Here is a 24502-nt window from a genome sequence, read left to right as displayed (position 1 = left end):
CTATCTTTTAAAAATGCACAAAGTTTTAAATCAAAACAAATTTATCTTTCATAAATTTCATCACAAATCACACAAAATTATAATTTTTGCTCACACAGGCTTCTGAGGGATATTGTAGGACATCACTGGTAATCTCATCAAAACCCTTCTTTATAGAATTCCAGTTCTAATGACCAACTAAATTCATTTATTGATGTCATTAAAACAAAAGAATATAAAAATATATATCTAATAGTGGTAAAATGCTTGGAAGGGCACTACCAAATACCCTTCATAACATTTTTGAAGACATATTTGAGGACCTGAGGAATTCATCCTTTACCTATGTAAGAGAAAACTCCTCCCTACCCCAAAAAAACCTCACAAAGTGAATTTTCCTAGAAGAAACCTAAATACAACAACAACCAACAACCAACAAGATAAAACAATAATATAAGCTCAACAAAGAACAGGCAGTTGGAAGGACTGGGTCATGGAAAGTAATGGCATGTTAAATGTAAATAGATTAAATTATCCAACTAAAAGACAGTGTGGTTGATTAGATTAAAAAAAAAAAGACCCAAATATACACTGCCTACAAGAGATTTACTTCACATATAGACTGAAGACACATATAGACTGAAGATGAGTGAATGGAAAATGATATTCCATGCAAATGGAAACCAAAAAAAAGCAGGCGTAGCTCTTTTATGTCATACAAAATAGGCTTTAACCCAAGCACTGTAAGAATAGTGCTTGAATTGACAAAGAGTCAATTCAAGAGGATGTAACAACTATATTTACACACCCAACATCAGAATATCTAAATACATAAAGAAAATTATTAACAGACCTGAAGAGAAAAAAAGGTCAGCAACAAGCGATTTCAACACTTCACCTTCAACTATGGATCACTCAGAGAGGAAATCAATAAACACTGAACTTAAACTATGCTTGGATCAGACTGACCTAGTGACACATACAAGATGCATCTAACAATAGCAGAATACATATTCTTCTCAAGCACATATGGAACATTCTCCAGGATAGACAAAATGTTAGAACACAATACAAATCTTAATAAACTTAAGAGGACTAAAATCATATCAAACATCTTATCTGACCTCAATGGTATAAAATCAATCAAAGGGGAAAACTAAAAAATTCACAACTAAGTGGAGATTAAATAAAATGCTCAACAACCACTGGGTTGAAGAAGAAATAAAAAATGAATTTAAAAATACCTAAGACAAATGAAAACTGATTTAGAACACTCCAAAACATATGGGACACAGACAAAGGAGTTAGGAGAGGGAAGTATACAGTGATAAGTGCCTACATTAAAAAAAAAAGATGTCATATAAACAACTAAAATTTACACCTCAAGAATTTAGAAAAAGAACAAATTAAGCTCAAAGTTATTAAAGGGGAAGAAATTTAAAAAATCAGAAAGTATAAATGAAATAGAGAGTAGACAATAGAAAAGATGAATAAAACTAAGAGCTGTTTTTTTTTAAAGATACACAAAACTGACACCTTTAACTAGGCTAAGAAAAAAGAGAGAAGATTCAAATAAATATAATTAGAATGAAGGACACATTACAAATAATAACCCAGAAATAGAAAGAATAATAAAAATTACTCTGCATAATTATATACCAACAAATCAATAAGCCAGAATAAATGGTAGGTAGAAATAAATTCCTATAAACATACAACCTACCAAGATTGAATCATGAAGAAACAGAAAATCTGAACAGAAGAATTACTAGTATGAAGATTCAATCAGTAACCAAATACCTCCAAACAAACAAAAATCTAGGACCAAACACCTTCACTGGTAAATTCTACCCAATAAAACCAGTTCTTTGCAAATTCTTCCAACAACAACAACAAAAAGAAGATGATGCTTCCAAACTCATTCACAAAGGCAGCATTATCCTGAAACCAAAACCAGACAAGGATACCACAAGAAAGGAAAACAGGCTAATATGTCCAATGAACATAAATGCAAAAAATACTCAATGAAATATAGCAAACTAAATTCAACAATACATTAAAAGGATCATACGCCATCAAGTGAGATTTATTCCAAGGATACAAAGATGGTTCAACGTACTCAAATCTATCTGAAAACAAAGTGAAAAACAGTACTTGAACTCTTGAAAACTTAAAACACATTAAGAATTATAATGTTTCATTAGGGTCAAATTAAATTTGACACTAAGAATGTGTTTATGCTACTGAAAATAATAGGAAATTTAAAGTAACAATAATTATTACTAATAATACCTTAGGCCAGTGCTTCTCAAAATTTTACACTGAAATGCCCCGAATTATTGACAAGAGTAAACTTGACCTTCTCAGAAATCCTATGTATGAGAATTATATAAAAGATACGGTTTTTAAACTTGTAGAAAGTAGTTTATTACCATAATATGATAAAGATTTCATGAAATCACTTCAACTTTATTTTTATCCAGTTTCCTGGGTGCTGAGGACAAAAGTCAGACACATACGTGTGTGTGTGTGTGTGTGTGTGTGTGTGTGCGTGCGTGCGCACTTACAAACTCAGTTGCACAGTCATGTTCAACTCTTTGCAACTCTGTGGACTATAGCCCAATGAGCTCCTCCGTCTATAGAATTTTCCAGGCAAGAATACTGGAGCAGGTTGCCATTTCCTACTCCAGGGGATCTTCCTGACCCAACGATTGAACCCGTATCTCCCCTGTCTCCAACACTGGCAGGTGGATTCTTTACCACTGAGCCACCTGGGAAGCCACACACATTCCTACAGTACACCTTTTTTGTGGATTGCATTTTTTTTTAAGAAATCTCTTATTTTTTATAAGAATTATGTATAAGATATTCATAAATGTGTATTTACAAAGGAGAAAGCTTAAGAATGGTTATGAATAGCATTAACAGTCACATGGTCATGGACAGACAAGCCTAGATCTTAGATTTTCTGACTCCAACTTCAATGGTCCTTGTTTAGGAAGGATTTGTTTCATATTTTCAGAAGGTGGTTATTTTGCTAAGCAACTTCATCAGGACATACCTTTGTTAGAAATATCTACAACTGTCTGTTTTTCATTCTCAAATAAATAAAAATACAATGGACTTCAATTAACTTTATATACACATTCATGGAAATTTAACAAATTAATCAAATTAATTGAAAATCTTGAAAAGCAAAAGACTGAAAGCCTCCCCAAAATTCAAAACAAATTATATTTTACTATTTTGACAGTAAATTAAATCCAATTTACTAATTTAAGGATGAAACTGATAATCCTTCAGAAATTAGGTTTATAAAACAAATCTTCAGTGTCTATAAATTCTTGTTTTAAATTTATACTATAATCTGTAATGTTTCAAAGTTTCTGCACAGCTATGCAATACCAGCTTCAGGAAGTTTACATTTCTACATATCTTACCTTTTTTGCTGTAGAAGGGGAATTCTTCTTCATATTTCTCAGTAAAAACTCTGGCATGTTATTTTCAATATCTTCACGAGTTCCCTTTTTATCCAAAACTGCAGCTAAAAATGAAATAACCTAGGGAGGAAAAAATCCAACAGTTTTAATCACTGTGCATTGTGATGGACAAAATTTTACGAGTCACATGAATAGCTACTCAATTAGTGAGAATATGAGTGTGTACAAATAGATTTGCTAGGAAGAAAAACAGTATGAACCACTAGTATTGGTTTTCTTTATTTGCGTTAATAAACAAATATATAATATAAAAGTTACCATTGAATGCAGTAAAACAAAAATCCTCACATTGCCATCTCTTCCATGATAATTTTTTAAATATATTTTATTGAAGTATAGTTGACTTATAATGCTGTGCACTCTACAAATTCTTTCTCAGTCTCATTAGCTGACATATTATTTTCTTACATATTTCTATTCATAGAATCTATCTCTTCATTATTGGCTATTACAATAAACTATGTACATTCCTTTTTTCCTTATAGAAAATAAACTCCTTAAGGGAATAGTATTTGGTTAATAAGTTTGTCTATTTTTCTGTATCCAATAAATATAGGTAACTCAAGGATGCATATTACAATATCTGGCAGAAAGTGCAGAAGACCTAAAGAGCCTCTTGATGAAAGTGAAAGAGGAAAGTGAAAAAGTTGGCTTAAAGCTCAACATTCAGAAAACTAAGATCACGGCATCTGGTCCCATCACTTCATGGGAAATAGATGGGGAAACAGTGGAAACAGTGTCAGACTTTATTTTGTGGGGCTCCAAAATCACTGCTGATGGTGATTGCAGCCATGAAATTGAAAGACGCTTACTCCTTGGAAGGAAGGTTATGACCAACCTAGATAGCATACTGAAAAGCAGAGACATTACTATGCTAACAAAGGTCCGTCTAGTCAAGGCTATGGTTTTTCCAGTAGTCATGTATGGATGTGAGAGTTGGACGGTGAAGAAAGCTGAGGACCGAAGAATTGATGCTTGTGAACTCTGGTGTTGGAGAAGACTCTTGAGAATCCCTTGGACCGCAAGAAGATCCAACCAGTCCATCCTAAAGGAGATCAGTCCTGGGTGTTCATTGGAAGGACTGATGTTGAAGCTGAAACTCCAATACTTTGGCCACCTCATGTGAAGAGTTGACTCATTGGAAAAGACCCTAATGCTGGGAAGGATTGGGGGCAGGAGGAGAAGGGGACAACAGAGGATGAGATAGTTGGATGGCATCACTGACTCGATGGACATGGGTTTGGGTAGACTCCGGGAGTTGGTGATGGACAGGGAGGCCTGGTGTGCTGCAATTCATGGGGTCACAAAGAGTCGGACACGACTGAGCGACTGAACTGAACTGAACTGAACTGAAGGTAATCACTAGAGAAAAATACAACAGTGTGTAACTACTAATCTATTGTGGGAAGAATAATAGAATAATATGAACAGTCTATACAAAAAGAGGAGGAAAATGAATAGATGACATGCAATAAATAAAAAGCATATAGTAAAACAGTAGGTTTTTAAATCTAAATATATTTAGATGGATATATGTATATGTATAATTGAACCACTTTTCTGTACACCTGAAACTAACACATTGTAAATCAACTGTACTCCAATATCAAATAAAAATTTTAAAATAAATAAATCTAAATATATTAGAAAGTGAATTACATGGAAGTAGACTAAATAGTTTAATTAAAAGACAAAAGATTTTCAGAAACATAAAATATGTGTGCTTTACACACAAAAAACCTAAGACATAGAGAAAATTGTAAGTGAAAAAATGAAAAAAGATAGACATGCAAACAAAAACCAAAGAAAGTTAATATAGTTATATTAATATCAGATAAGACTGAGGCAAAAAGCATTACTAAACTACAGAGGGACATGATATTGAAAAAAATTATTTCATTTTCAAGTTATAAGAAATGTAAATTATTAAAGAAAAAAATCTACTGAAACAAAATAAGTAGAGAAATTTATAAGCACAGTGGTAGATTTTGAAATAACTTAATAAGAGAAAATAATCAGTAAAGATACAGAATGTATTACTAAAATGATAAACAAACTTGACCTAATATATGTTTGACAGACGATGGTAAACTACAGCAAAACATACTTTATACTTAAAGTACACATAAAATATTTATCAAAATTGACATGGAAAGTCATAGAACAAATCTTATCCATCCAATAGACAAAAATCATACAGAATATGTTCTTTGGTCACAGTATAAGAAATTAAAAAATATAAAGAGAAAATCCCCAAATATTTGGAAAGCAAGGAATGTATTTTAAACTAGAATTCACAAGAGATTAGAAAATATTTAAGATGAATAACAGTGTGTAATAATCACATATTAAACTTATGAAATACACTTAAATCCATGCCTTATGGACTTAAATGCATATGGACACCATTAGGACATAAGAGGAGTTGTTAATAAAATATCTAACCATAGATCTGAAAAATTTTTTTAAATAACAGAATTTATTTTAATTAAAATTTTATTTAAATTTTAAGAAAACTTAAATACTCAAAAATAGAATTATAAAACATGAAAAAGCATAAAATAAAAAGGATTGACAAAGCCAAATGATCATACTCTGAAAAGATTTTTTAAAGTGATAACTCCCTAGAAAATTTATAAAAGGAAAAAGAGAAACTAAGAGAATAGGCAAACACACAAAAAAATAGGTATAGTACACAATAAACAATGTTATGCCAATACCTGTGAAATTTTAGGTGAAATAGAAAACCAGAACTTAACAACAATGAAACAAGAAACAGAAATTTTACATACTCAAATAACTATTAAAGAAATCTAAATACATAATTACAAACCTTCCACAAAGAAAACTAAGGATCAAATAACCAGGGATAAAGTCTACCAATGCTTCAGAGAGATATAATGCCAGTCTTAAACAAACTCCTCCATATTTTAGAGAAAGGGAAAAATGTTCTCAACTCATTTTATGAGTACAACATAATCTTGATAAGAAATTCTAGCAAAAATACTGTTTCATAAATTTACAGGCCAATTTCTCACACTCACATAGGAGCAAAACTCTTAAATATTAGTAAATGGAACACAGAAATGTAAAAAAGAAATATATACCAAAATCATCTTGGGTTGATTCTGAATATGTAATGCTGGTTTAACCTTCAAAATTTAGATATTACATAGGTATTAAGTAGTATCTTAGGTATTACACTTAGCTTTCCTCTTAGTTTCCTTAAAATAAAAATAAATAAAAATAGGACAACCTATTTCATTACAAGATACTTACATTTTACATGAAGTGATACGTTATTAGCTTTAAGCACATTATGAAACATCAGGACTGTGTATCTTTATTACTAGAGCAAACATCAAAAAATAATGCAAAGAAGTACAGTTAACAGTCAATAGAAGAATTAAAATGGAATTTCAAAAAATACCCTGTCAACCCAAAATAAGGCAGGAAAGGAGAACAATTAAAAGAGAAAGCAGTCTGTTAAAACAGAAAACAAATAACAAAACAATATACCCAAATTGAAACATAACAGAAATTACACCAAATGTAAATGAACTAAACTGTCCAATTAAATATCAGAGATTGCCAGAATAGATAAAAGATTTATCTATGAGACATATTTTAAATATAAAGACACAGATAGCTTGAAATAAAGGCTTAGGAAAAGACAAACCATTCAAATATTAAGCATAAGAATACTGAAGTAGTTATCAAAATATCACATAAAGTAGTTTTCAAAAAGTATTACCAGTAACATAAAAACATTTAATAATGATAAACGGGTCAGGAAGACAAAGTGATCATAAAGATTATGACCTAATAACAGAGCTTCAAAATACATAAAGACAAAATTGACAGCATTAAATGGGGAAAGAGACAAACCCACAATCCCAGCAGGAGATTTTCACTTCCCACCCTCACCCATTAGGGCTTCTCTGGCGGCTCAGCGGTGAGGAATCCACCTGCAATGCAGGAGCCACAGGAAACACGGGTTCAGGCTTCATCCCTGGGCTGGGAAGATCTCCTGGAGCAGGGCATGACCACCCACTCCAGTATTCTTGCTTGAATAATCCCATGGACAGAGGAGCCTGGCAGGCTACAGTCCATAGATTCATGAAGAGTCAGATACAACTGAAGTGACTGAGCATGCACGCATTCACCTATTAGTACTAAAAACATAGAAAATCTGAATATTATCACTTATCTTGATCTGCTAATTGGTATTTATATACAATAGTACATCCAACTGCAGAAATGACTGCAAAATAATTGCAGAAATCAATGAAGTACCAAACAACAGAGAAAATTAACAAAGTTAAAAGTTGACTCTTTGAAGAGATCAACAAAATCAATATGCCTCAAGTTATGCTAAGTAAGAATAAAATAGAATACAAAAGGTCCACATTAAGATGCAGAGAGATATCACTCATATCCCACAAATACTAAAAGAATAAAAAGGAATATGGAGAAGTATTTTATGCCAATCAATTTGATGACATAGATAAAATGGATAAATTCTTTGAAAAATAGGATTTACCGAAACTGACACAGCAAGAAACAGAAAATCTGAATGGTCACATATCTATTAAAGTAACTGAACTCAGGACTTCCCTGGTGGTTCAGTGGTTAAGAATTCATCTTGCAATGCAGGGGACGTTGGTTCGATCCCTAGTCTGGGAAGATCCCACATGCTACGGGGCAACTAAGCCTGTGCATCACAACTACTTAGCCTGTGATCCACCACTCCTGAGCCCATGTGCTGCATATACTGAAGTCTATACACCCTAGAGGCTGTGCTCGACAACAAGAGAAGCCACTGCAACGAGAAGGCCATGCACTGAAACTAGAAAATAGCCCCCACTCTCTGCAACTAGAGAAAGCCTCAGAAAGCAATGAAGACCGAGAGCAGACAAAAATAAATAGATAAATAAAACGTAAAATTACTTTAAAAGTAACTGAATTCAGCATCAAAAAAAAAATCTTAAAGAAAACTCCAGGTCTAAGATCTCATAGTAAATTTCATAAAATATTTAAGTATAAAATAACTTAAACACACAATGTTTTTAGAAAAGAGAGAGGAAGCACTTCCTACTTTGTTTGGAATCCCGTGTAACCCAGATACCAAAACCAGATAAACACACTGCAAGAAAAGAAAATTATAGATCAATATCCATAATAAACATAAATGCAAAAATTATTCAAATATTAAGCAACTGAATCCAGCAATATAAAAAAAAACTCATGATCTAACTGGGTTTATCACAGGAATAGGAAATTGGTTTAACATTTAAAAACCAACTAACAAATCGTATTAGTCCATATAATAATTTATTAACTTAATAAATGGGGAAAAATATGGTTATCTCAACAGATATCAAAAAAATGTTTGATAGAATTCACTACACATTGTTTCTAAAAATCTCAGAAATAAGGACTAGAAGGAAACATCCTAAATCTGATAAAAGATACTAAGAAAATCCTACAGCTAATATACTTACTACTAAGATATTAAATGCTTCCTCCCTAAAAAGTAGGAATGAGATAAAGATGTCACTCCCACTGTGTTGTGCGTGTGTGTGTATGTGTGCACACACTCAGTCATTTCAGTTGGGTCCCACTCTTTGCAACCCTGTGGACTGTAACCCGCCAGGGCCCTCCGTCCATGGGATTCTTCAGGCAAGAATACTGGAGTGGGTTGCCATGCCCTCCTCCAGGAGATCTTCTTGATCCAGAGGCTGAACCCATGTCTCCTGCATCTCCTGCACTGCAGGCAGATTCTTTACCACTGAGCCATCCCAGAAGCTCTGTCACTCCCACCACTGCTGTCCAAAATGTACTGAGATCATACTTAGACAGTGAAATAAGGCAAAAAAAAAAGAAAGAAAGAAAAGGCATAAAAGTAGAAGAACTGAAACTCTATTTGTGGATGCCATAATTGTTTACACAGATAATCCTAAAACATCTACAAAATAACTACTAGAACTAATAAGTGAAGAATTTAGCAACATACAGAACATACAAAAATAAATGATTTTATATCCTACCAATCAAAAAATCTGAAGTTAAATGGAAAAAAATCCACTTACAATAGTATCAAAAATATGAGAATAAATTTAACAAAATATGTGTAAGGCTCACACACAAAACTATAAAACAATGCTGAGAGAAATTAAAGACCTAAATAAGGGAGCTATCACTTTATGATAATTCTTCCCAAACTCTTGTATAAATTCAGTGTAACTGAACCCCACAATCCTAATCAAAATCCAGACAGATCTGTTCATGGAACTTGACAACTGATCAAAACTTTACATGGAAATGCAAAGGGATAAAAATAGGAGATAGCAAGAAAGTGCTTAACACAAAACTGAATATAAGTACAGCAAAACTGAACAATGATACAGAAGAAAAAGACTAGAAACAAGACACATACATATATGGACAGCCAATTCAACTAAAAAAATGGGCAAAGGACTTGTATCTTAAGTCACTCTGGAGTGCTATAACAAATTATCATAGACTGGATAGCTTAAACAACAAACTTTCAATTCTGGAGGCTACGATTTCAAAATCAAGGTGCTGGCAGACCTGATGTCTGGTGAGAGCCCACTTCCTGTTTTGCAGATGGCAGTCATCTTGTACTCTCAGAGGACAGAAAGCAGAGTGAGGGGACAAACTCCCTAGTATCTCTTCTGACAAAGCCACTAACCCCATCACGAGCGTTTCAGAGTCATGACCTAATTACCTTCCAAAGGCCCCATCTTCAAATACCATCAGGTTGGGAATTAGAGTTTCAACACATGAATTCAATCTATGGCAACATGAATACACAATTCTCAAAGAATATATACAAAAGTCAAAAAAAGTTGTTCAACACCAATGATCATTTCAGAAATGCAAATCAAAACCACAGTGAGGTACCACTTCATATGCAACAGGATGGCTATGATGAAGAAAACAGAAAATAACAATGTTGACAAGGATTGGAGAAACATAAAACCTCATACATTGCTACTAGAAATGTAATATGGTGCAGTCATTATAGAAAATCATTAAACAGTTCCACAAAAAATAAAACATAGAATTACCATTGATCCAGTAATTCCACTCCTAGGTGTATATACATATACATGTACATACACATATACATATATATATATACATATATATATACACACATATATACACACACACACACATATAAATGAAATGGAAGTATATGTCCACACAGAAACTTATACACAAGTGTGTATAATACCATCATAATAGTCAAAAGGTGGAAACAACCCAAATGTCCATCAACGGATAATTGGATAAACAGAATTACTGTTATTTACATGCAACTGAATGTTGCTGCTGCTGCTGCTAAGTCGCTTCAGTCATGTCCAACTCTGTGCAACCCTATAGACGGCAGCCCACCAGGCTCCGCCGTCCCTGGGATTCTCCAGGCAAGTATACTGGAGTGGGTTGCCATTTCCTTCTCCAGCGCATCAAAGGGAAAAGTGAAAGTGAAGTCGCTCAGCTATGTCCGACTCTTAGCGACCCTACGGACTGTAGCCTACCAGGCTCCTCCGTCCATGGAATTTTCCAGGCAAGAGTACTGGCAACTGAATGTTATTCAGCCGTAAAAGGATGAAGTACTGATACATGCTATAACTTGGATGAGCTTGGAAAACATTACAAGTGAAAGCACCAAACACAAAAGGTCACCACTATATGATTTCCTTTATATGAAATATTCAGAAAAGGCAAATCTATGAACGCAGAAGATCAGTTAGCGGTTGCCAAGGGATGGTGGGAAAGGGAAAATAAAAGTGATTACTTAATATGTATGGGGTATTGTTCTGTGGAAATGAAACAGTTGTGAAACCAGAGATGGGGGTTGCACAACACCGTGAATGCACTAAATGCCACTGAACTGCATAATTTAAAATAGTTAATTTGTTATGTGACTTTCACCTCAAAATCCACAAAGCCTGGATGACACCATATCTGTTCACAACATAGCTGACTAAGTATTTTAAGCCCACTGTTGAGACCTACCGCTCAGAAAAAAAAAGTTTCCTTTCAAAATATTACTGCTCATTGACAATGTACTTGTTAACCCATGAGTTCTAGTGGAGATGTACAATAAAATCAGTGTTGCTTTTATATCCACTAACACAAAATCCATTCTCCAGCCCATAGATCAGAAGTCATTTCAATTTTCAAGTCTTATTATTTAAGAAATACACTACATAAGGCTATAGCTGCCATAGATAGTGAGTCCTCTGATGGATCTGGGCAAAGTAAATTGAAAACCTTCTGGAAAGGTCTTATTATTCTGAATGCCATTAAGAACATTCATGATTCATGGAAAGAGGTCAAAATATCAACATTAACAGGAATTTAGAAGTTGATTACAACCCTCATGGATGACTCTTGTATGGTTCAAGACTTCAGTGGAGGAAGTAACTACAGATATGGTGGAAATACCAAGAGAACTAGAATTAGAGCCTGATGCTGTGACTGAATTACTACAATATCATGAGAAAACCACAAAGGATGAGGCGGTGCTTCGTATTACTTATGTAAAGAAAGTAGTTTCTTGAGATGGAATCTAATTTGGGGGAAGGTACTGTGAAGATTGTTGAAATGACAGCCAAGGATTTAAAACATTAAATGGATGCTAGGCTGGAATCACAAGCTGGAATCACAATTGCTAGGAGAAATATCAACCTCAGATATACAGATGACACCACTCTAGAAGCAGAAAGTGAAGAAGAACTAAAGAGCCTCTTGATGAGGATGAAAGAGGAGAGTGAAAAAGCTGGCTTAAATTCAACATTCAGAAAATGAAGATCATGGTATCAGGTCCCATCTCTTCATGGCAAACAGATGGGGAAGAAGTGGAAACAGTGACAGATTTTCTTTTCCTGGGCTCCAAAATCACTGTGGATGGTGACTGCAGCCATGAAATTAAAAGATGCTTGCTCCTTGGAAGGAAAGCTATGACATACTTAGCGTATTAAAAAGCAGAGACATTACTTTGCCGACAAAGGTCTATATAGTCAAAGCTATGGCTTTTCCAGTAGTCATGTATGAATGTGAGAGTTGGACCATAAAGAAGGCTGAGCACCGAAGAATTGATGCTTTTGAACTGTGGTGCTGGAGAAGACTCTCGAGAGTCCATTAGATTGCAAAGAGATCAAATCAGTCGATCTTAAAGGAAATGAGTCCTGAATATTCACCAGGATTGAGGCTGAAGCTCCAACAGTGCGGCCACCTGATGCAAAGAGGTGATTCACTGGGAAAGACCCTGATGCTGGGAAAGATTCAGGACAGGAGGAGAAGGGGGTGACAGAGGATGAAATAGTTGGATGGCATCACCAACTCAACGGACATGAGTTTGAGCAAACTCTAGGAGATAGTGAAGGACAAGGAAGCCTGGCCTGCTGCAGTCTGTGGGGTCACAAAGAGTCAGCCACGACTTAGCCACTGAACAACAACAAAAGCAGTGGCAGAATATTTTTTTAATTAAGGTATATACATCATTTTTTAGACACAGTGCTATTCATTGCATGCTTAATAGACTATAACATAGTGTAAATATAACTTTCACGTATACTAGGAAACCAAAAAATTCTTGTGATTTGCCTTATAATGATGTCACTTTACTGCAGTGGTCTGGAAATGAACCCACAATATCTCTGAGGTATTCCAATATATTTCTAACTATGATAATTCATAATTCAATCTGCTCATCTAAAAATGATATAAAGTATTAGCTCTAACTTGTCAAATTCCATGAAACAAAGATATATAAAATGTCTATTTTATTGAAAGATCTCATCTTTAAAAGAAGTTCCATAAAAGTGATTAGATTTGTAAGCTCTAATTACGGATTAGCTTTACTTAATTCACTAAATACATTAGTGATTTTAAAGAAAAATCTCTACATCCCTTTAATTTATTTATTGGACATGCCACACTACTTATGGGATCTTAGTTCTCTGACCAGAGATCAAACCCAGGCTCTTGGCAGTGAAAGCATGGAATTCTAACCACAGGGAATTCCCATACTTAATTCACTAAATATATTAAAATTTTTAAAGAAAAATCTTTGCATCCCTTTTAAATAATCCACACTCCTTCCTAACAGATTAGTCACCTACCCCCAAAAAGTGACTTGAAATGAAAATAAATTTGAATTTATTTGAGAATACACACTACCTAGAGGAGTTATCATAAAATCACTGACAAACTTCTTACCTCATTATTTTAAGGTAATGTAGCAGTAATGTGTCGACATCCAAAAAGCAGATAGACAGAGGGAGAATGTAAAGAACAGCACAGGTGGAGTTTATGTACCAGGAGTGTAAACAGCACTAGTTACTTCGACCCTCATCTTTGTTGACAAGCCCAAGAGAAGAAAGAGGAACTGGGAAACCAGTCATTTGGGGCTGGGAATAGGAAACTGGGAAGCTTTGTCATTTGGTCACAACTCCAAGAAGGCAAAGGGAATACATAATTTTGTGTAGATCTAGTCCTCTCTATCACTCATACTAGCACAGGAGAGGTCTATCAAAACCTTAATTCACAGAACGTGAACAACATATTTACAATGCTGGTTTACAAAACTAATCTGAAAAAAAAAGAGAATCTGCTTTAATGTGGAATACAGTAGTTCTAAAGTTATGGTTAAAGATGAAAAGAGCAAAAAACTATTTAATCAGCCACCTACAGAACAGAAAAAGGCCAAAAACTGCATTTCAGAAATGATGCATCACTCTGGAAAAGCTTTGTTTTTACAGACATTCCTCTGAAACTCTGTCAGGCAAACGTTTTTTATAGTTTATTATTTCTCACACACACTCATGATACACAGCATAAATCAGAGATGGGGTAATAAGGCAACAAACATTCTCTCAGACCAACAGAAGGCATAGCAAAAATTGTCTATTTCTTATATAATTTTTTTAAAAGCCTACATTCCTTATTTTTCATCTTCCTGGGAGATAAAAAAGTAAGAGAATATTTTGGAATCATACTTCACAAAGTATGATGGTTTTTGCTAGGTTTAAACAACAGCAGAAACAACAATGTGTTATTTTGAAAGGCAACATAGCCCATTTATCCTTACAAAGTTCTACTCCTAAAATCTAGACTATTAATACATGCCGAAAGGAGAAAAGCAATTTACCTTCAAAATGCTAGGCTATTTTTGTTTCTGCTTTAAAAGCTTTGTGGCTCTGGAGGTTAATTAACCTTTCACATTGGGTATTATGGCATTTTCTCCATGAATGAAAATAAAGAAAATATGATTATTTTCTTCATTACTATATTCCTGAGGGAACAACATGACTTGTGATCTAAAGAAGTTTTAAATTTTTGCACAGCTTTTGAATCAACTAAAGATAATATTATGCAAAAAATGGTATTGATAATAACCAAAGAAAGCTGTAATTATCAGCAATCCCACCATTTGTCTCAGGGTTGAGGTTTCCCATACCTATATTTTAAAAATGTATAGTAATGACGTTTTTTATAATATCAATAAATATAAAATCAAAGATTCAAAGACAATTTTTACAGTTTGAAAAATGTTATCTTTCCTCTGCTGCTCGAAGGCATAATACCATTTTCACATAGCAGATGTAGCATCTCATGTTTCTGATACTGAAGATGATCAGGCATTGACTAGTCAAAATCATGTTGGAAAGAACATTCTAGCATGGGAAAAACAGTAAAAGTATATGTAAAGACAGTCACAGAGGGCTTTATTATTTATTTTCCTCTGGTAGTTATCTGCATATCTCAGTCACAGCTGGTGGTTTCCCAAAGGCTCTTTTCTTTATTCTTTGAACCTATTCTCCTGAGAAAGTAAATTCATTTATTCCACAAGCAATTACTTAACACCCTCAATGTGCAAGTCTCAAACTAAGTGCATTGCCTGAGATTAAAGGAAAATAGAGTATGGCTAAAAGTAATACACTATGATTACTGAGAGACTTAATTTTGCCCTAACTTTTTACACTAGAACTTTAAACATAGCCATTATTTGGCTATTTTCAAATGTTAATTTGAAAATAAAAGTGAATTTAATTTTTCACTTACCTCTGAACTCCACTAACAATGGAAGTGTCATGAAGAATAAAATAGCTTAAATTCAGTTGTAAAGAAGGAAACACAAAAGGACTTAATCACACACTAGACAAACACTCCTGAAAATTCAGAGTGATTGTTTAGTATAAAGCCTAGATTCAGAGCTCTAATCTTCCTGAATTACAAACTTTTGTGGTATACAGCTTCTGACAAGGCTCCCAAAAATTCCCACCTCTTGATATCCACAACTATATTTCATGCCCACTATAGCTCAGGTGGCAAGCAACCAAGGGAGGGCTGTTAATAGTTCATGTAGAAACAGTGACCTCAGTGTAACAACACACAAGGAACTGAACCGTTCAACAACCACACGAGATTGGAAGTGAATCCTCCCTAGTCTAACTTTGAAATAACTGTAGCCTTAAGAGAAACTCAGGCAGAAGACCCAGCTAAATGATACCCAGATTCCTGATCCACAGAACTGTAACATGATAAATGTGTACTGTTTCAAGCTGCTATATCTTGGAATAATTTGTTATACATCTTGGAATAATTTGTTATACAGCAATAGATACCTAACATAAGCCTATCTGAAGAAAAGTATATACATGTTCTAATTCTGGCACACATTTTAGAGAAACAAGAGGCCTCTCTAAAGTCCACCAACTGAACTCCTAGTGGTGCAGAGATCCTAGACTAAGAAACTTCTGCTATGATAAACTCCAAACAATAGGTACAAAAGGCTTGCAGAAAATTTAACCATGCTGTGTAGCTTAACAAATGTCAGAATACTTTCCTTCCATAAGGTATCATTAAGAAAGTTAAATTACTCTAAATATAACTATTATCTTAGTATTAACATTATCAAAAGTAAAAACAAGTCAAATTATACTAAAACATTACTTTAAATAACGTATTTCATAGTACTAAATAAGTATTGAGGGTAAAAAAATGACTAAACACCATCCTTAAGTACTGTGTGAGACAAACACACACACAAAATAATTATAATAAGTTCTGGGATACAAACAGAAATTTGCAGATGGTATCCATTCATGTATGTAACACACATGATACAATATGGACTTTATTAAATTTTAATTATAAAGTAAGTAAATACCTGTACAGTTTTTCCAAGTCCCATGTCATCACCAAGAATACACCCTCTTCCTTGGATGAAGTGTCCATAGAGAAACTGGGCTCCCTCCCTTTGGTAGTCTCTTAAATACCTATTGATAGTATAAGGAATAGAGTCTCCATTTTCAGATAATTGAAAAGGAACAGCTGATGATGGAAATTTTCGGTCTGGGAAATAAGGTTTTTCCAAATCTTCATCATCAAATATAAAATTCCTGGAGCAATCTTTAACAGACTTTACTTCTTGAAGTCTTTTAAGAGGTACTCTCCTTTCTTGAAAATCTGAATATAAGATGACTGCAAATGACTTCCCATTTTCATCCACTGTGATAGATTTTATGCTTGCTTCACAAAGTTTTTCATTATCTGGAGAAGGGGCAAGACATCTTTCTCCTGGATGCCAAATATCTATAATAATAAAAGAGAAAATAAACTTTCCAAATCTTAACTTTTGAAGTACACCTCATTTATCCACTTCTATGAGAAAAAAAATATTCCTCACATAAATACCCTTCCCAAAATCTGAAACAAGACAAATTTACTTATAGATATTTTCCTAAAGTATATTATCATAATAAAGGGTATATAATTTATTTCCAGTTTTTCTCACCCAGACTATGTGTCATAATCTCCCCATACATGCTTAATCTATTTATTCTGATTAGGTGGATATGGGTCATGGGCATTTGGTTTTATTATTGTGGTTGGTTATTATCGTTGAATTCAAAAGGTGATTCTGATGCACAGCCAGGATTAAGAACTACTTAGTTAAATATTCATGATGACTCATGAATGTTATGTATAACATTCATAATATGGCAGAATAACTGTGAACAGGACTTGGTAATAGGTAAGCTAAAATCTTCTGAACAGCTATATTTTTGTGATTCTTCTGGCTGCTTTTTTAGTTATTCCATCTCCTTTTTCTGAACAAAGCTATTTCTTCTCAATGTCTATACTGCTGTTTCTAAAACGTTCCTTGAATTTGTATACAACTAATCAAGGGAATCTCCAGTTCAACAGCAGAGTGACATGTACCAGCTTTGTCACAGCTTTTTCACTCAAGGTTTTGAAAAGCTGAGGTTCTTAATAGCATTGAAACATGTATATTATCATATGTGAAACAGAACACCATTCCAGGTTTGATGCATGAGACAAACGCTCAAGGCTGGGGCAATGGGATGACCCAGAGGGATGGGATGGGAAGGGAGGTGGGAGGGGGGTTCAGGATGGGGAACACATGTAAACCCATGGCTGATTCATGTCAATGTATGGCAAAAACCACTACAATATTGTAAAGTAATTAGCCCCCAACTAAAATAAATAAATTTATTAAAAAAAAAAAGAGAAAAAAAACAAAACGAGATGAACTCTAAGATCTCTTTCTGCTATCATTTCATTATTCTTTGAAAAGTCTGACTTCTCTCTATGTATGAATTCATTCTGTGCTTAACTGTATAGCTATTTTATTTTGTATTCAGAAAATACAGTACTATGGAGTGGGGAGGGAAGCCTCTACAGAGTATAATATTGGTACAATTAAAAGGTACCAAATAGAGAAAATTAAGTAAAAATAATTTTCCTAATGGAATTTCATATAACAAGAATTCCAGAGGAATTGTATGGCTACAACTGTAAGAATACTAGGAATTATTTTTTTCACATATTTCTCACAGAGATCATATGGTAGTTTCCCAGGGTCTTTCTAATGATTCTAAATTAGGCTTTTATAACATTCATGATTATAACTAGTATGTCTATATTCTCTTCAGTAAGAATAGTTCATTATGCTATTCCTCACCAGTTGTTCCTCAAAAGTAAAACCTTTATTCTAACTTTGATAAAGTTGTTTTTATATAACAATCAGAAGCACAGCGAAAAAAAATCTGTTCTCCCACTCTAATTTTGCTTTCAAACTGTTTGAGAATTATTATGCTCTTCTAAAAATGTTCTAATGTGAAAATAACTCTCTGATTCACTATACAGAGATAAGTCAATGGGCCCTATTTTCATAACAGTACTGTTTGAACCTTAAAACCTATGTTAAGCCTTAAGGTAAGTCTTAACACATTACTTGTTTCATATGATTTGTCTGCCTATCCAGCATATGCCTTGTAATTTTTTAGAGCTTTAATTCATTAACTTATTATCAATGTATATGATTTAATACCAGTTATTCGCCAGCTACTGTACCACACTATGAGTATAAAAATGAAGAACAATGTCAAAAATGATAGTCATTAAACCTTGCTCGAAACTAGTCTTTCTCAATTTCATTAAAAGGAATCACTGTCTAGTCCACTTTTCAAGGTAGAAAACCTTTAGTCAGTCCTTATTCCTCTTTTGATATTACTCCCTACATTCAATCCATCAGAATGTTCTGGTGGTTCTACTTCAAAAAAAAAAAGCATCACTTTCCTCCATGCCACCAACTCTTCAAAATAACTATTGGCAAACTTTTTCTGTAAAGTCAGATTTTAGCTATTTATTATTTTAGATTTTGCAGGTTATACTGTCACTTGCCTTTGTAACACAAAAGTAGCTACAGACACATAATCAAATGGATATGGCTATGCTCCAATAAAACTTTATCCAGAAAAAAAAAAGTGTCAGGCTGAATTTGGTCCTGACTGTAATGTGCAACGTCTGGCTTTCTCCTAAATTACTGCTATAGACTCCATTCTCTACCCATTCTCTCCACTGACATTATCTCCCCTTGACAATCCATTTTCCACATAGCTGCAATATCGACTACTTAAAAATATTTATTAGTAAATCTTTCATTTAAAATCTTTTAATAATTACCCACTGCAAAAAGAATAAACTCCAAACTCCTTACTATGGTCTACGTGACCCTGTATCATTTTCCCCTACTTACCTCTCCAACTTAAAATCTATCAATATTCCCCTTGACTCAAGCATATTAGGCAGATCTTCTCTCACTTATTGTTATGTCATCGCCTCACAGATTTTGTTTCTGATCACCTTAAAGTACCCCACTATTCTGTAGGGAACCCCACTATTCTGTACCTCTTTTACTGTCTGTTCAGCACATATCACAATGTTTAATTATCATGTTTACTTTTTAAAAATCTGCCTCTCTCACTAGAGAACAGTATCTTTTCCAAGAAAATGTCTGTATTGTTCAAAATTTTATCCCCAGGGCCAGCACACAGTAGGCACTCAATAAATGTGCTGACTATATTAACAAAAACACATTCCGAATCTCATAGAACCTTGATATCTAGTGAGAGAGACAAATACTAAAAAGTTCACACATGTGAAATTGTTGCTTTAAGAGTGCTATAAGAAAGAGGGACTAAAGAAACAGTTTAAAAAGGAAGGAAATCTAAGAAAAGAATGTCAGTCAGGGGTGTACATATAGCAGGTGCGAAAACCTCATGGGCTTCACACAACAATCTATAGAAATCTATTAATATTTGGTTTCTGAGTTTGGGTAACTTCTAGAACTAAAGAGATTCAGTTAAGTTTGATCTAGGGCAGTATCTCTCAGCATTCAAAGTCCAGAACAAATAGTTTAAATTAGGACGATTTCCTTTTGGACTGAATGGGGGGTAAGGGTCCTTACGATCTGGTCCCTGTGTCCTCTTTAACTTCATTTCCTCCCTCTCTCCTGATTTCATCCCAAACTTGCCTTCTAGCTGTTCTTCAACCATGACAAGATTACTCCCATCTTCAGTTCAGTTCAGTTCAGTCGCTCAGTCGTGTCCGACTCTTTGCGACCCCATGAATTGCAGCACGCCAGGCCTCTCTGTCCATCACCAACTCCCGGAGTCTACCCAAACCCATGTCCATCAAGTCGGTGATGCCATCCAACCATCTCATCCTCTGTCGTCCCCTTCTCCTCCTGCCCCCAATCCTACCCAGCATTAGGGTCTTTTCCAATGAGTCAACTCTTCGCATGAGGTGGCCAAAGTATTGGAGTTTCAGCTTCAACATCAGTCCTTTCAATGAACACCCAGGACTGATCTCCTTTAGGATGGATTGACTGGATCTCCTTGCAGTCCAAGGGACTCTCAAGAGTCTTCTCCAACACCACAATTCAAAAGCATCAGTTCTGCGGCACTCAGCTTTCTTCACCGTCCAACTCTCACATCCATACACGACCACTAGAAAAACCATAGCCTTGACTAGACGGACTTTTGTTGGCAAACTAATGTCTCTGCTTTTAAATATGCTCTCTAGGTTGGCCATAACCTTCCTTCCAAGGAGTAAGCGTCTTTTAATTTCATGGCTGCAGGTTCTGCTCAAATGGCATCTCCTCAGAGGTATCTTCTCTGATCACTCAATCTAACATAGCACTCCCTGCCACTCTCTCTTCCTTTACCCTGCTTGATTCCATTTTCACAGAAAAAACTGACATATGTTATTGGTTATATCCTTAAGTTCCCCAGAGTAGAGACAATTTGTGTTCACTGCCATATTCTGGACACTGAGGACAATGTTTGAAACTCAAATATTTGTGAGACTAACAAATATTTATATAGAGCTAACATTTTGAGGTTTATGTGTGACACGCATGCAATTTATAAATAGTAGTTCATTTAAGCCTTACAACAACCCATTCATTACTTCATGTAAATACTATTATTAGTTCCCTTTTATAAATGGTGAAATAGATAAAGGTTAACCACAGTCACACAGCTAGAAAGTGTCAGAGCCTGGATGTGAATCAAGCTATCTGAACTTGTAGCTACCATGCTGTACCAGTACACACATGAATGAACAATTCCTTGGAACTGAGTAGCCCTCAGTTCAATTCAGTTGCTCAGTTGTGTCTGACTCTTTGTGACCCCATGGACTGTAGCACGCCAGGCTTCCCTGTCCATCACCAACTTCCGGAGCTTGCTCAAACTTATGTCCATCAAGTCAGTGATGCCATCCAACCATCTCATCCTCTGTCATCCCCTTTTCCTCCTTCCCTCCACCTTTCCCAGCATCAGGGTCTTTTCCAATGAGTCAGTTCTTCACATTAGGGGGCCGAAGTATGAGTAGCCCGGCCCCCTTTTAAGTGAGATATGAACATCCTAGTTACTATAATCTCCACTCAGCAGCTTCATCTACTTATTTTACCTGCCAGGTTTCTAAAGGTATTTATATTTGTGGTCCCTGAGTGATAGTGTCATCAATTTCTAGTCTTCAGAGCTGAGGCTTGTTACTTACGTCTCTGAACTTTGGTTCTATATTCCTCATCTATTTAATCAGATCAATATCTTCCTCAAAAGAAAACATGTAAACAATCAGCATATTTCTAGGCACAGAACAAGCATTCAATATCTGTAAGTTTTTGTTATATCACTATTAATAATGAAAACTATTAATTTGGGGGCAAGAGGACATCCCAGATGACTTGTGGCAAATAACCATGTTCTCCCTAAACCACTCTTAGTGACCCATTAAAGGTGACCCAGACTCAATACATCACATATAAAGCTCTTTGTGTAATAAACTGAACTAATCTCAATCTATATTCACCTACTTAATAATGAACCTGCCATTCACTAAGGGCGGAGGCATACAATAGATTATAAAAATACCAAACATTTACTTAGTGTTTACTATGAGCCAGACACTGGGTCACGTTAAGTGCTTTGCATGACACCATCTCAATTAATAGTCAAAAGAACTGAATCAGCAACGATCTCAAATTTTACAGATGAGCAAACTACCCAGAGTTGCTCAGCAAATGACTGTCAGAGCCAGCACCAGATCCAAGGGCAGTCTGACTTCCGAATTTCTCAACACTGAATCACAAAGAACTAGTCCCAGCTCTAGAGGGGGTACGCTATCTCCAGCTGTCACTCACAGAGGTCACAGGGTAAAACCCCAACCCCAAGGGAACTGGCATGAACAGGTCCAATCCTACACAGTCAAGACAGGTGTCTGGGCAGAGAGGCGAGCTCGGAGCTTATACCTTTGCTGTTGGTTTCCGCGCGGGGCTTCGGGGCAGACTGATCCATCTGGCCAGGGGGAAGGGCTTGGCAGCCAGGCTGCATTTAACACCCCACAGGCGGCAGAGGACCGCCAGGACGAGGCGGGCAGGCGGAGGGTGGCAAACTCCACCTTCCGCCACCCTCCGTACATCGCCCTCCCCTGGAGCTCGACGTCACGGCACGGAGGGAGCAAAGGTGGAGCCTGATGGGGTCCAGGGAGAAGGGACGGTGGCCTCTGCAACAGCGGCAGAGCCGGAGGACGCTATGGAAGCTGGCAAGGCAGCGCTCACCTACCAGCCTGGAGCTCCGCCGGCCGGGGAAGACAACAGGCTGGCTACTCGACCCTTTACCCTCCCTCTCACTGTTGGGCCTCCCTCTGCAGCCCAGCGTAGCTTCCAACCTGAACTCGGAAAATCCCGCGAGAACTGGCTCCTGTACAGTCCTCGGGCTCTCACGATAACAAAATCTTGACTTACGTGGGCGGAGCGACCTTCCGGCCGTCTTTCCTCTAGAAAGCGTGCCACACAAAGATCCGCGATAGTTGCTAGTAGCGCGGGGTTTGGTATCGCTTGCCTTCCCTGTGCGGCTGTTGTGGCTGCAGAGAGAGGCTGGAAGGTGGCCGTGGGTGTGGACCTGCTGAGGGTCTTTTAAGGACGGGTAAGAAAGGTGACGGCCTAGCAGGAGCCCATCGTCCGCATGCTGCTTTGTCCATGGGACTCTCCAGGCAAGAATATTGGAGTGGGTTGCCACGTCCTCCTCCAGATCCATAGTCACGTCTCCCTGTAAGTGCAGCTGGGAAAGATTATTTGGTTTTAAGGGCTCACATGATAAAATTGGGTCCTCCAGTAATCCGGGATGCTTTTCCCTTATCAAGATCTATACCCTCAAGCACATCAGTAAGATCCCTTTGCCGTATAAAATAACATATTCATGGGTTATAAGGATTAAGATATGAACATCTTTGGAGATCATTATTCTGCCTACCCTAGCGTCTTAATGAGGAAAACTATGGCTATTTCCTCTGCAAATAGATATCTATTTTTGACAGATACTAGAAATTAGCATGTTTTCATAAAATGCTTCATCTAGGATAGCACTTGTTTCTGTTTACCAGCAGGTAGAAATTTTGTATTGAAGAGAAACATCTAATTCATCCATTAACTATGTGATACATGTTGACCTTCACACATGGTTCAGAGATTAGACATTTATCCTCACTGCTTCAAAGTCCTCACCCATGACAGACTCATAATAGTGATCTACCTAAAAAGGATTATTGTAAGAATTAAATAAAACAAATACAACACCTAAAACAATAACTACTCATAGTAAGAATTTGGTAAGGAATAGTATTGCAATATACTGTTGTTATCAATGGAATTCGTCCACTTGAAAGTTGTATTCTGCATAGCAATTGCTTCAGTTTAATATTTTGGCCAATAGTTGATAATGCATTATTACTTAGATTGTAATTTTAGACTAGATTCTAACTTAAACACCACAGATTGTAAGGCATATTTTCTAGGTACAACTGAACAAAACTTTACTTTCATTACATGCATCTTGATATTAGAAATTTTAAAATGTAGAAAAAAAATTTTCTTGGACTTGATGAAATATATCTCTTTTACTTAAATTCTGTAAATTTTGTCCCTAAAATCAATAGTAATTGGAAATTCCAATCTAGCTTATTTTTTTGTCCTACAACTATTAGAGAAGACATTTGATTTTTTCCCTCCACTGAAATGACTAGTTATGTAATGTCATATTTTTCCAGAGGTCCACTGATATAACAAAAATTTTAGAAATAAATATTGATTTAAATGAAAGGGATCATCTGGT

General features: G+C 35.6%; 1 protein-coding gene across 19 annotated transcripts in view; it reads right to left on the bottom strand.

The window, feature by feature from the left end:
• ERCC6L2 (ERCC excision repair 6 like 2) overlaps positions 1-24502 on the bottom strand; it is a 176592-nt gene that overhangs the window by 142067 nt on the left and 10023 nt on the right. For 10 of the 19 annotated variants that reach the window (XM_081522967.1, XM_081522959.1, XM_081522951.1 and 7 more), the window contains exons 1-3: positions 22642-23068; positions 16690-17114; positions 3420-3539 (exon numbers count right to left, since the gene is read on the bottom strand). In XM_081522967.1, the coding sequence (XP_081379093.1) occupies positions 3420-3539; positions 16690-17114; positions 22642-22723 (627 nt within the window). In that variant the 5' untranslated portion in view covers positions 22724-23068. Of the gene's footprint in view, positions 1-3419; positions 3540-16689; positions 17115-22641; positions 23069-24502 lie in introns of those variants that run through there. The other 9 variants (XM_081523013.1, XM_081522925.1, XM_081523030.1 and 6 more) reach the window with 3 other exon arrangements.

The sequence above is a fragment of the Giraffa tippelskirchi genome, chromosome 1 (assembly GCF_054371585.1).
Source record: "Giraffa tippelskirchi isolate mGirTip1 chromosome 1, T2T-mGirTip1v1.2.pri, whole genome shotgun sequence".
In the NCBI taxonomy this organism is placed as follows: domain Eukaryota; kingdom Metazoa; phylum Chordata; class Mammalia; order Artiodactyla; family Giraffidae; genus Giraffa; species Giraffa tippelskirchi.
This window is presented reverse-complemented; position numbering and strand designations above follow the sequence as displayed.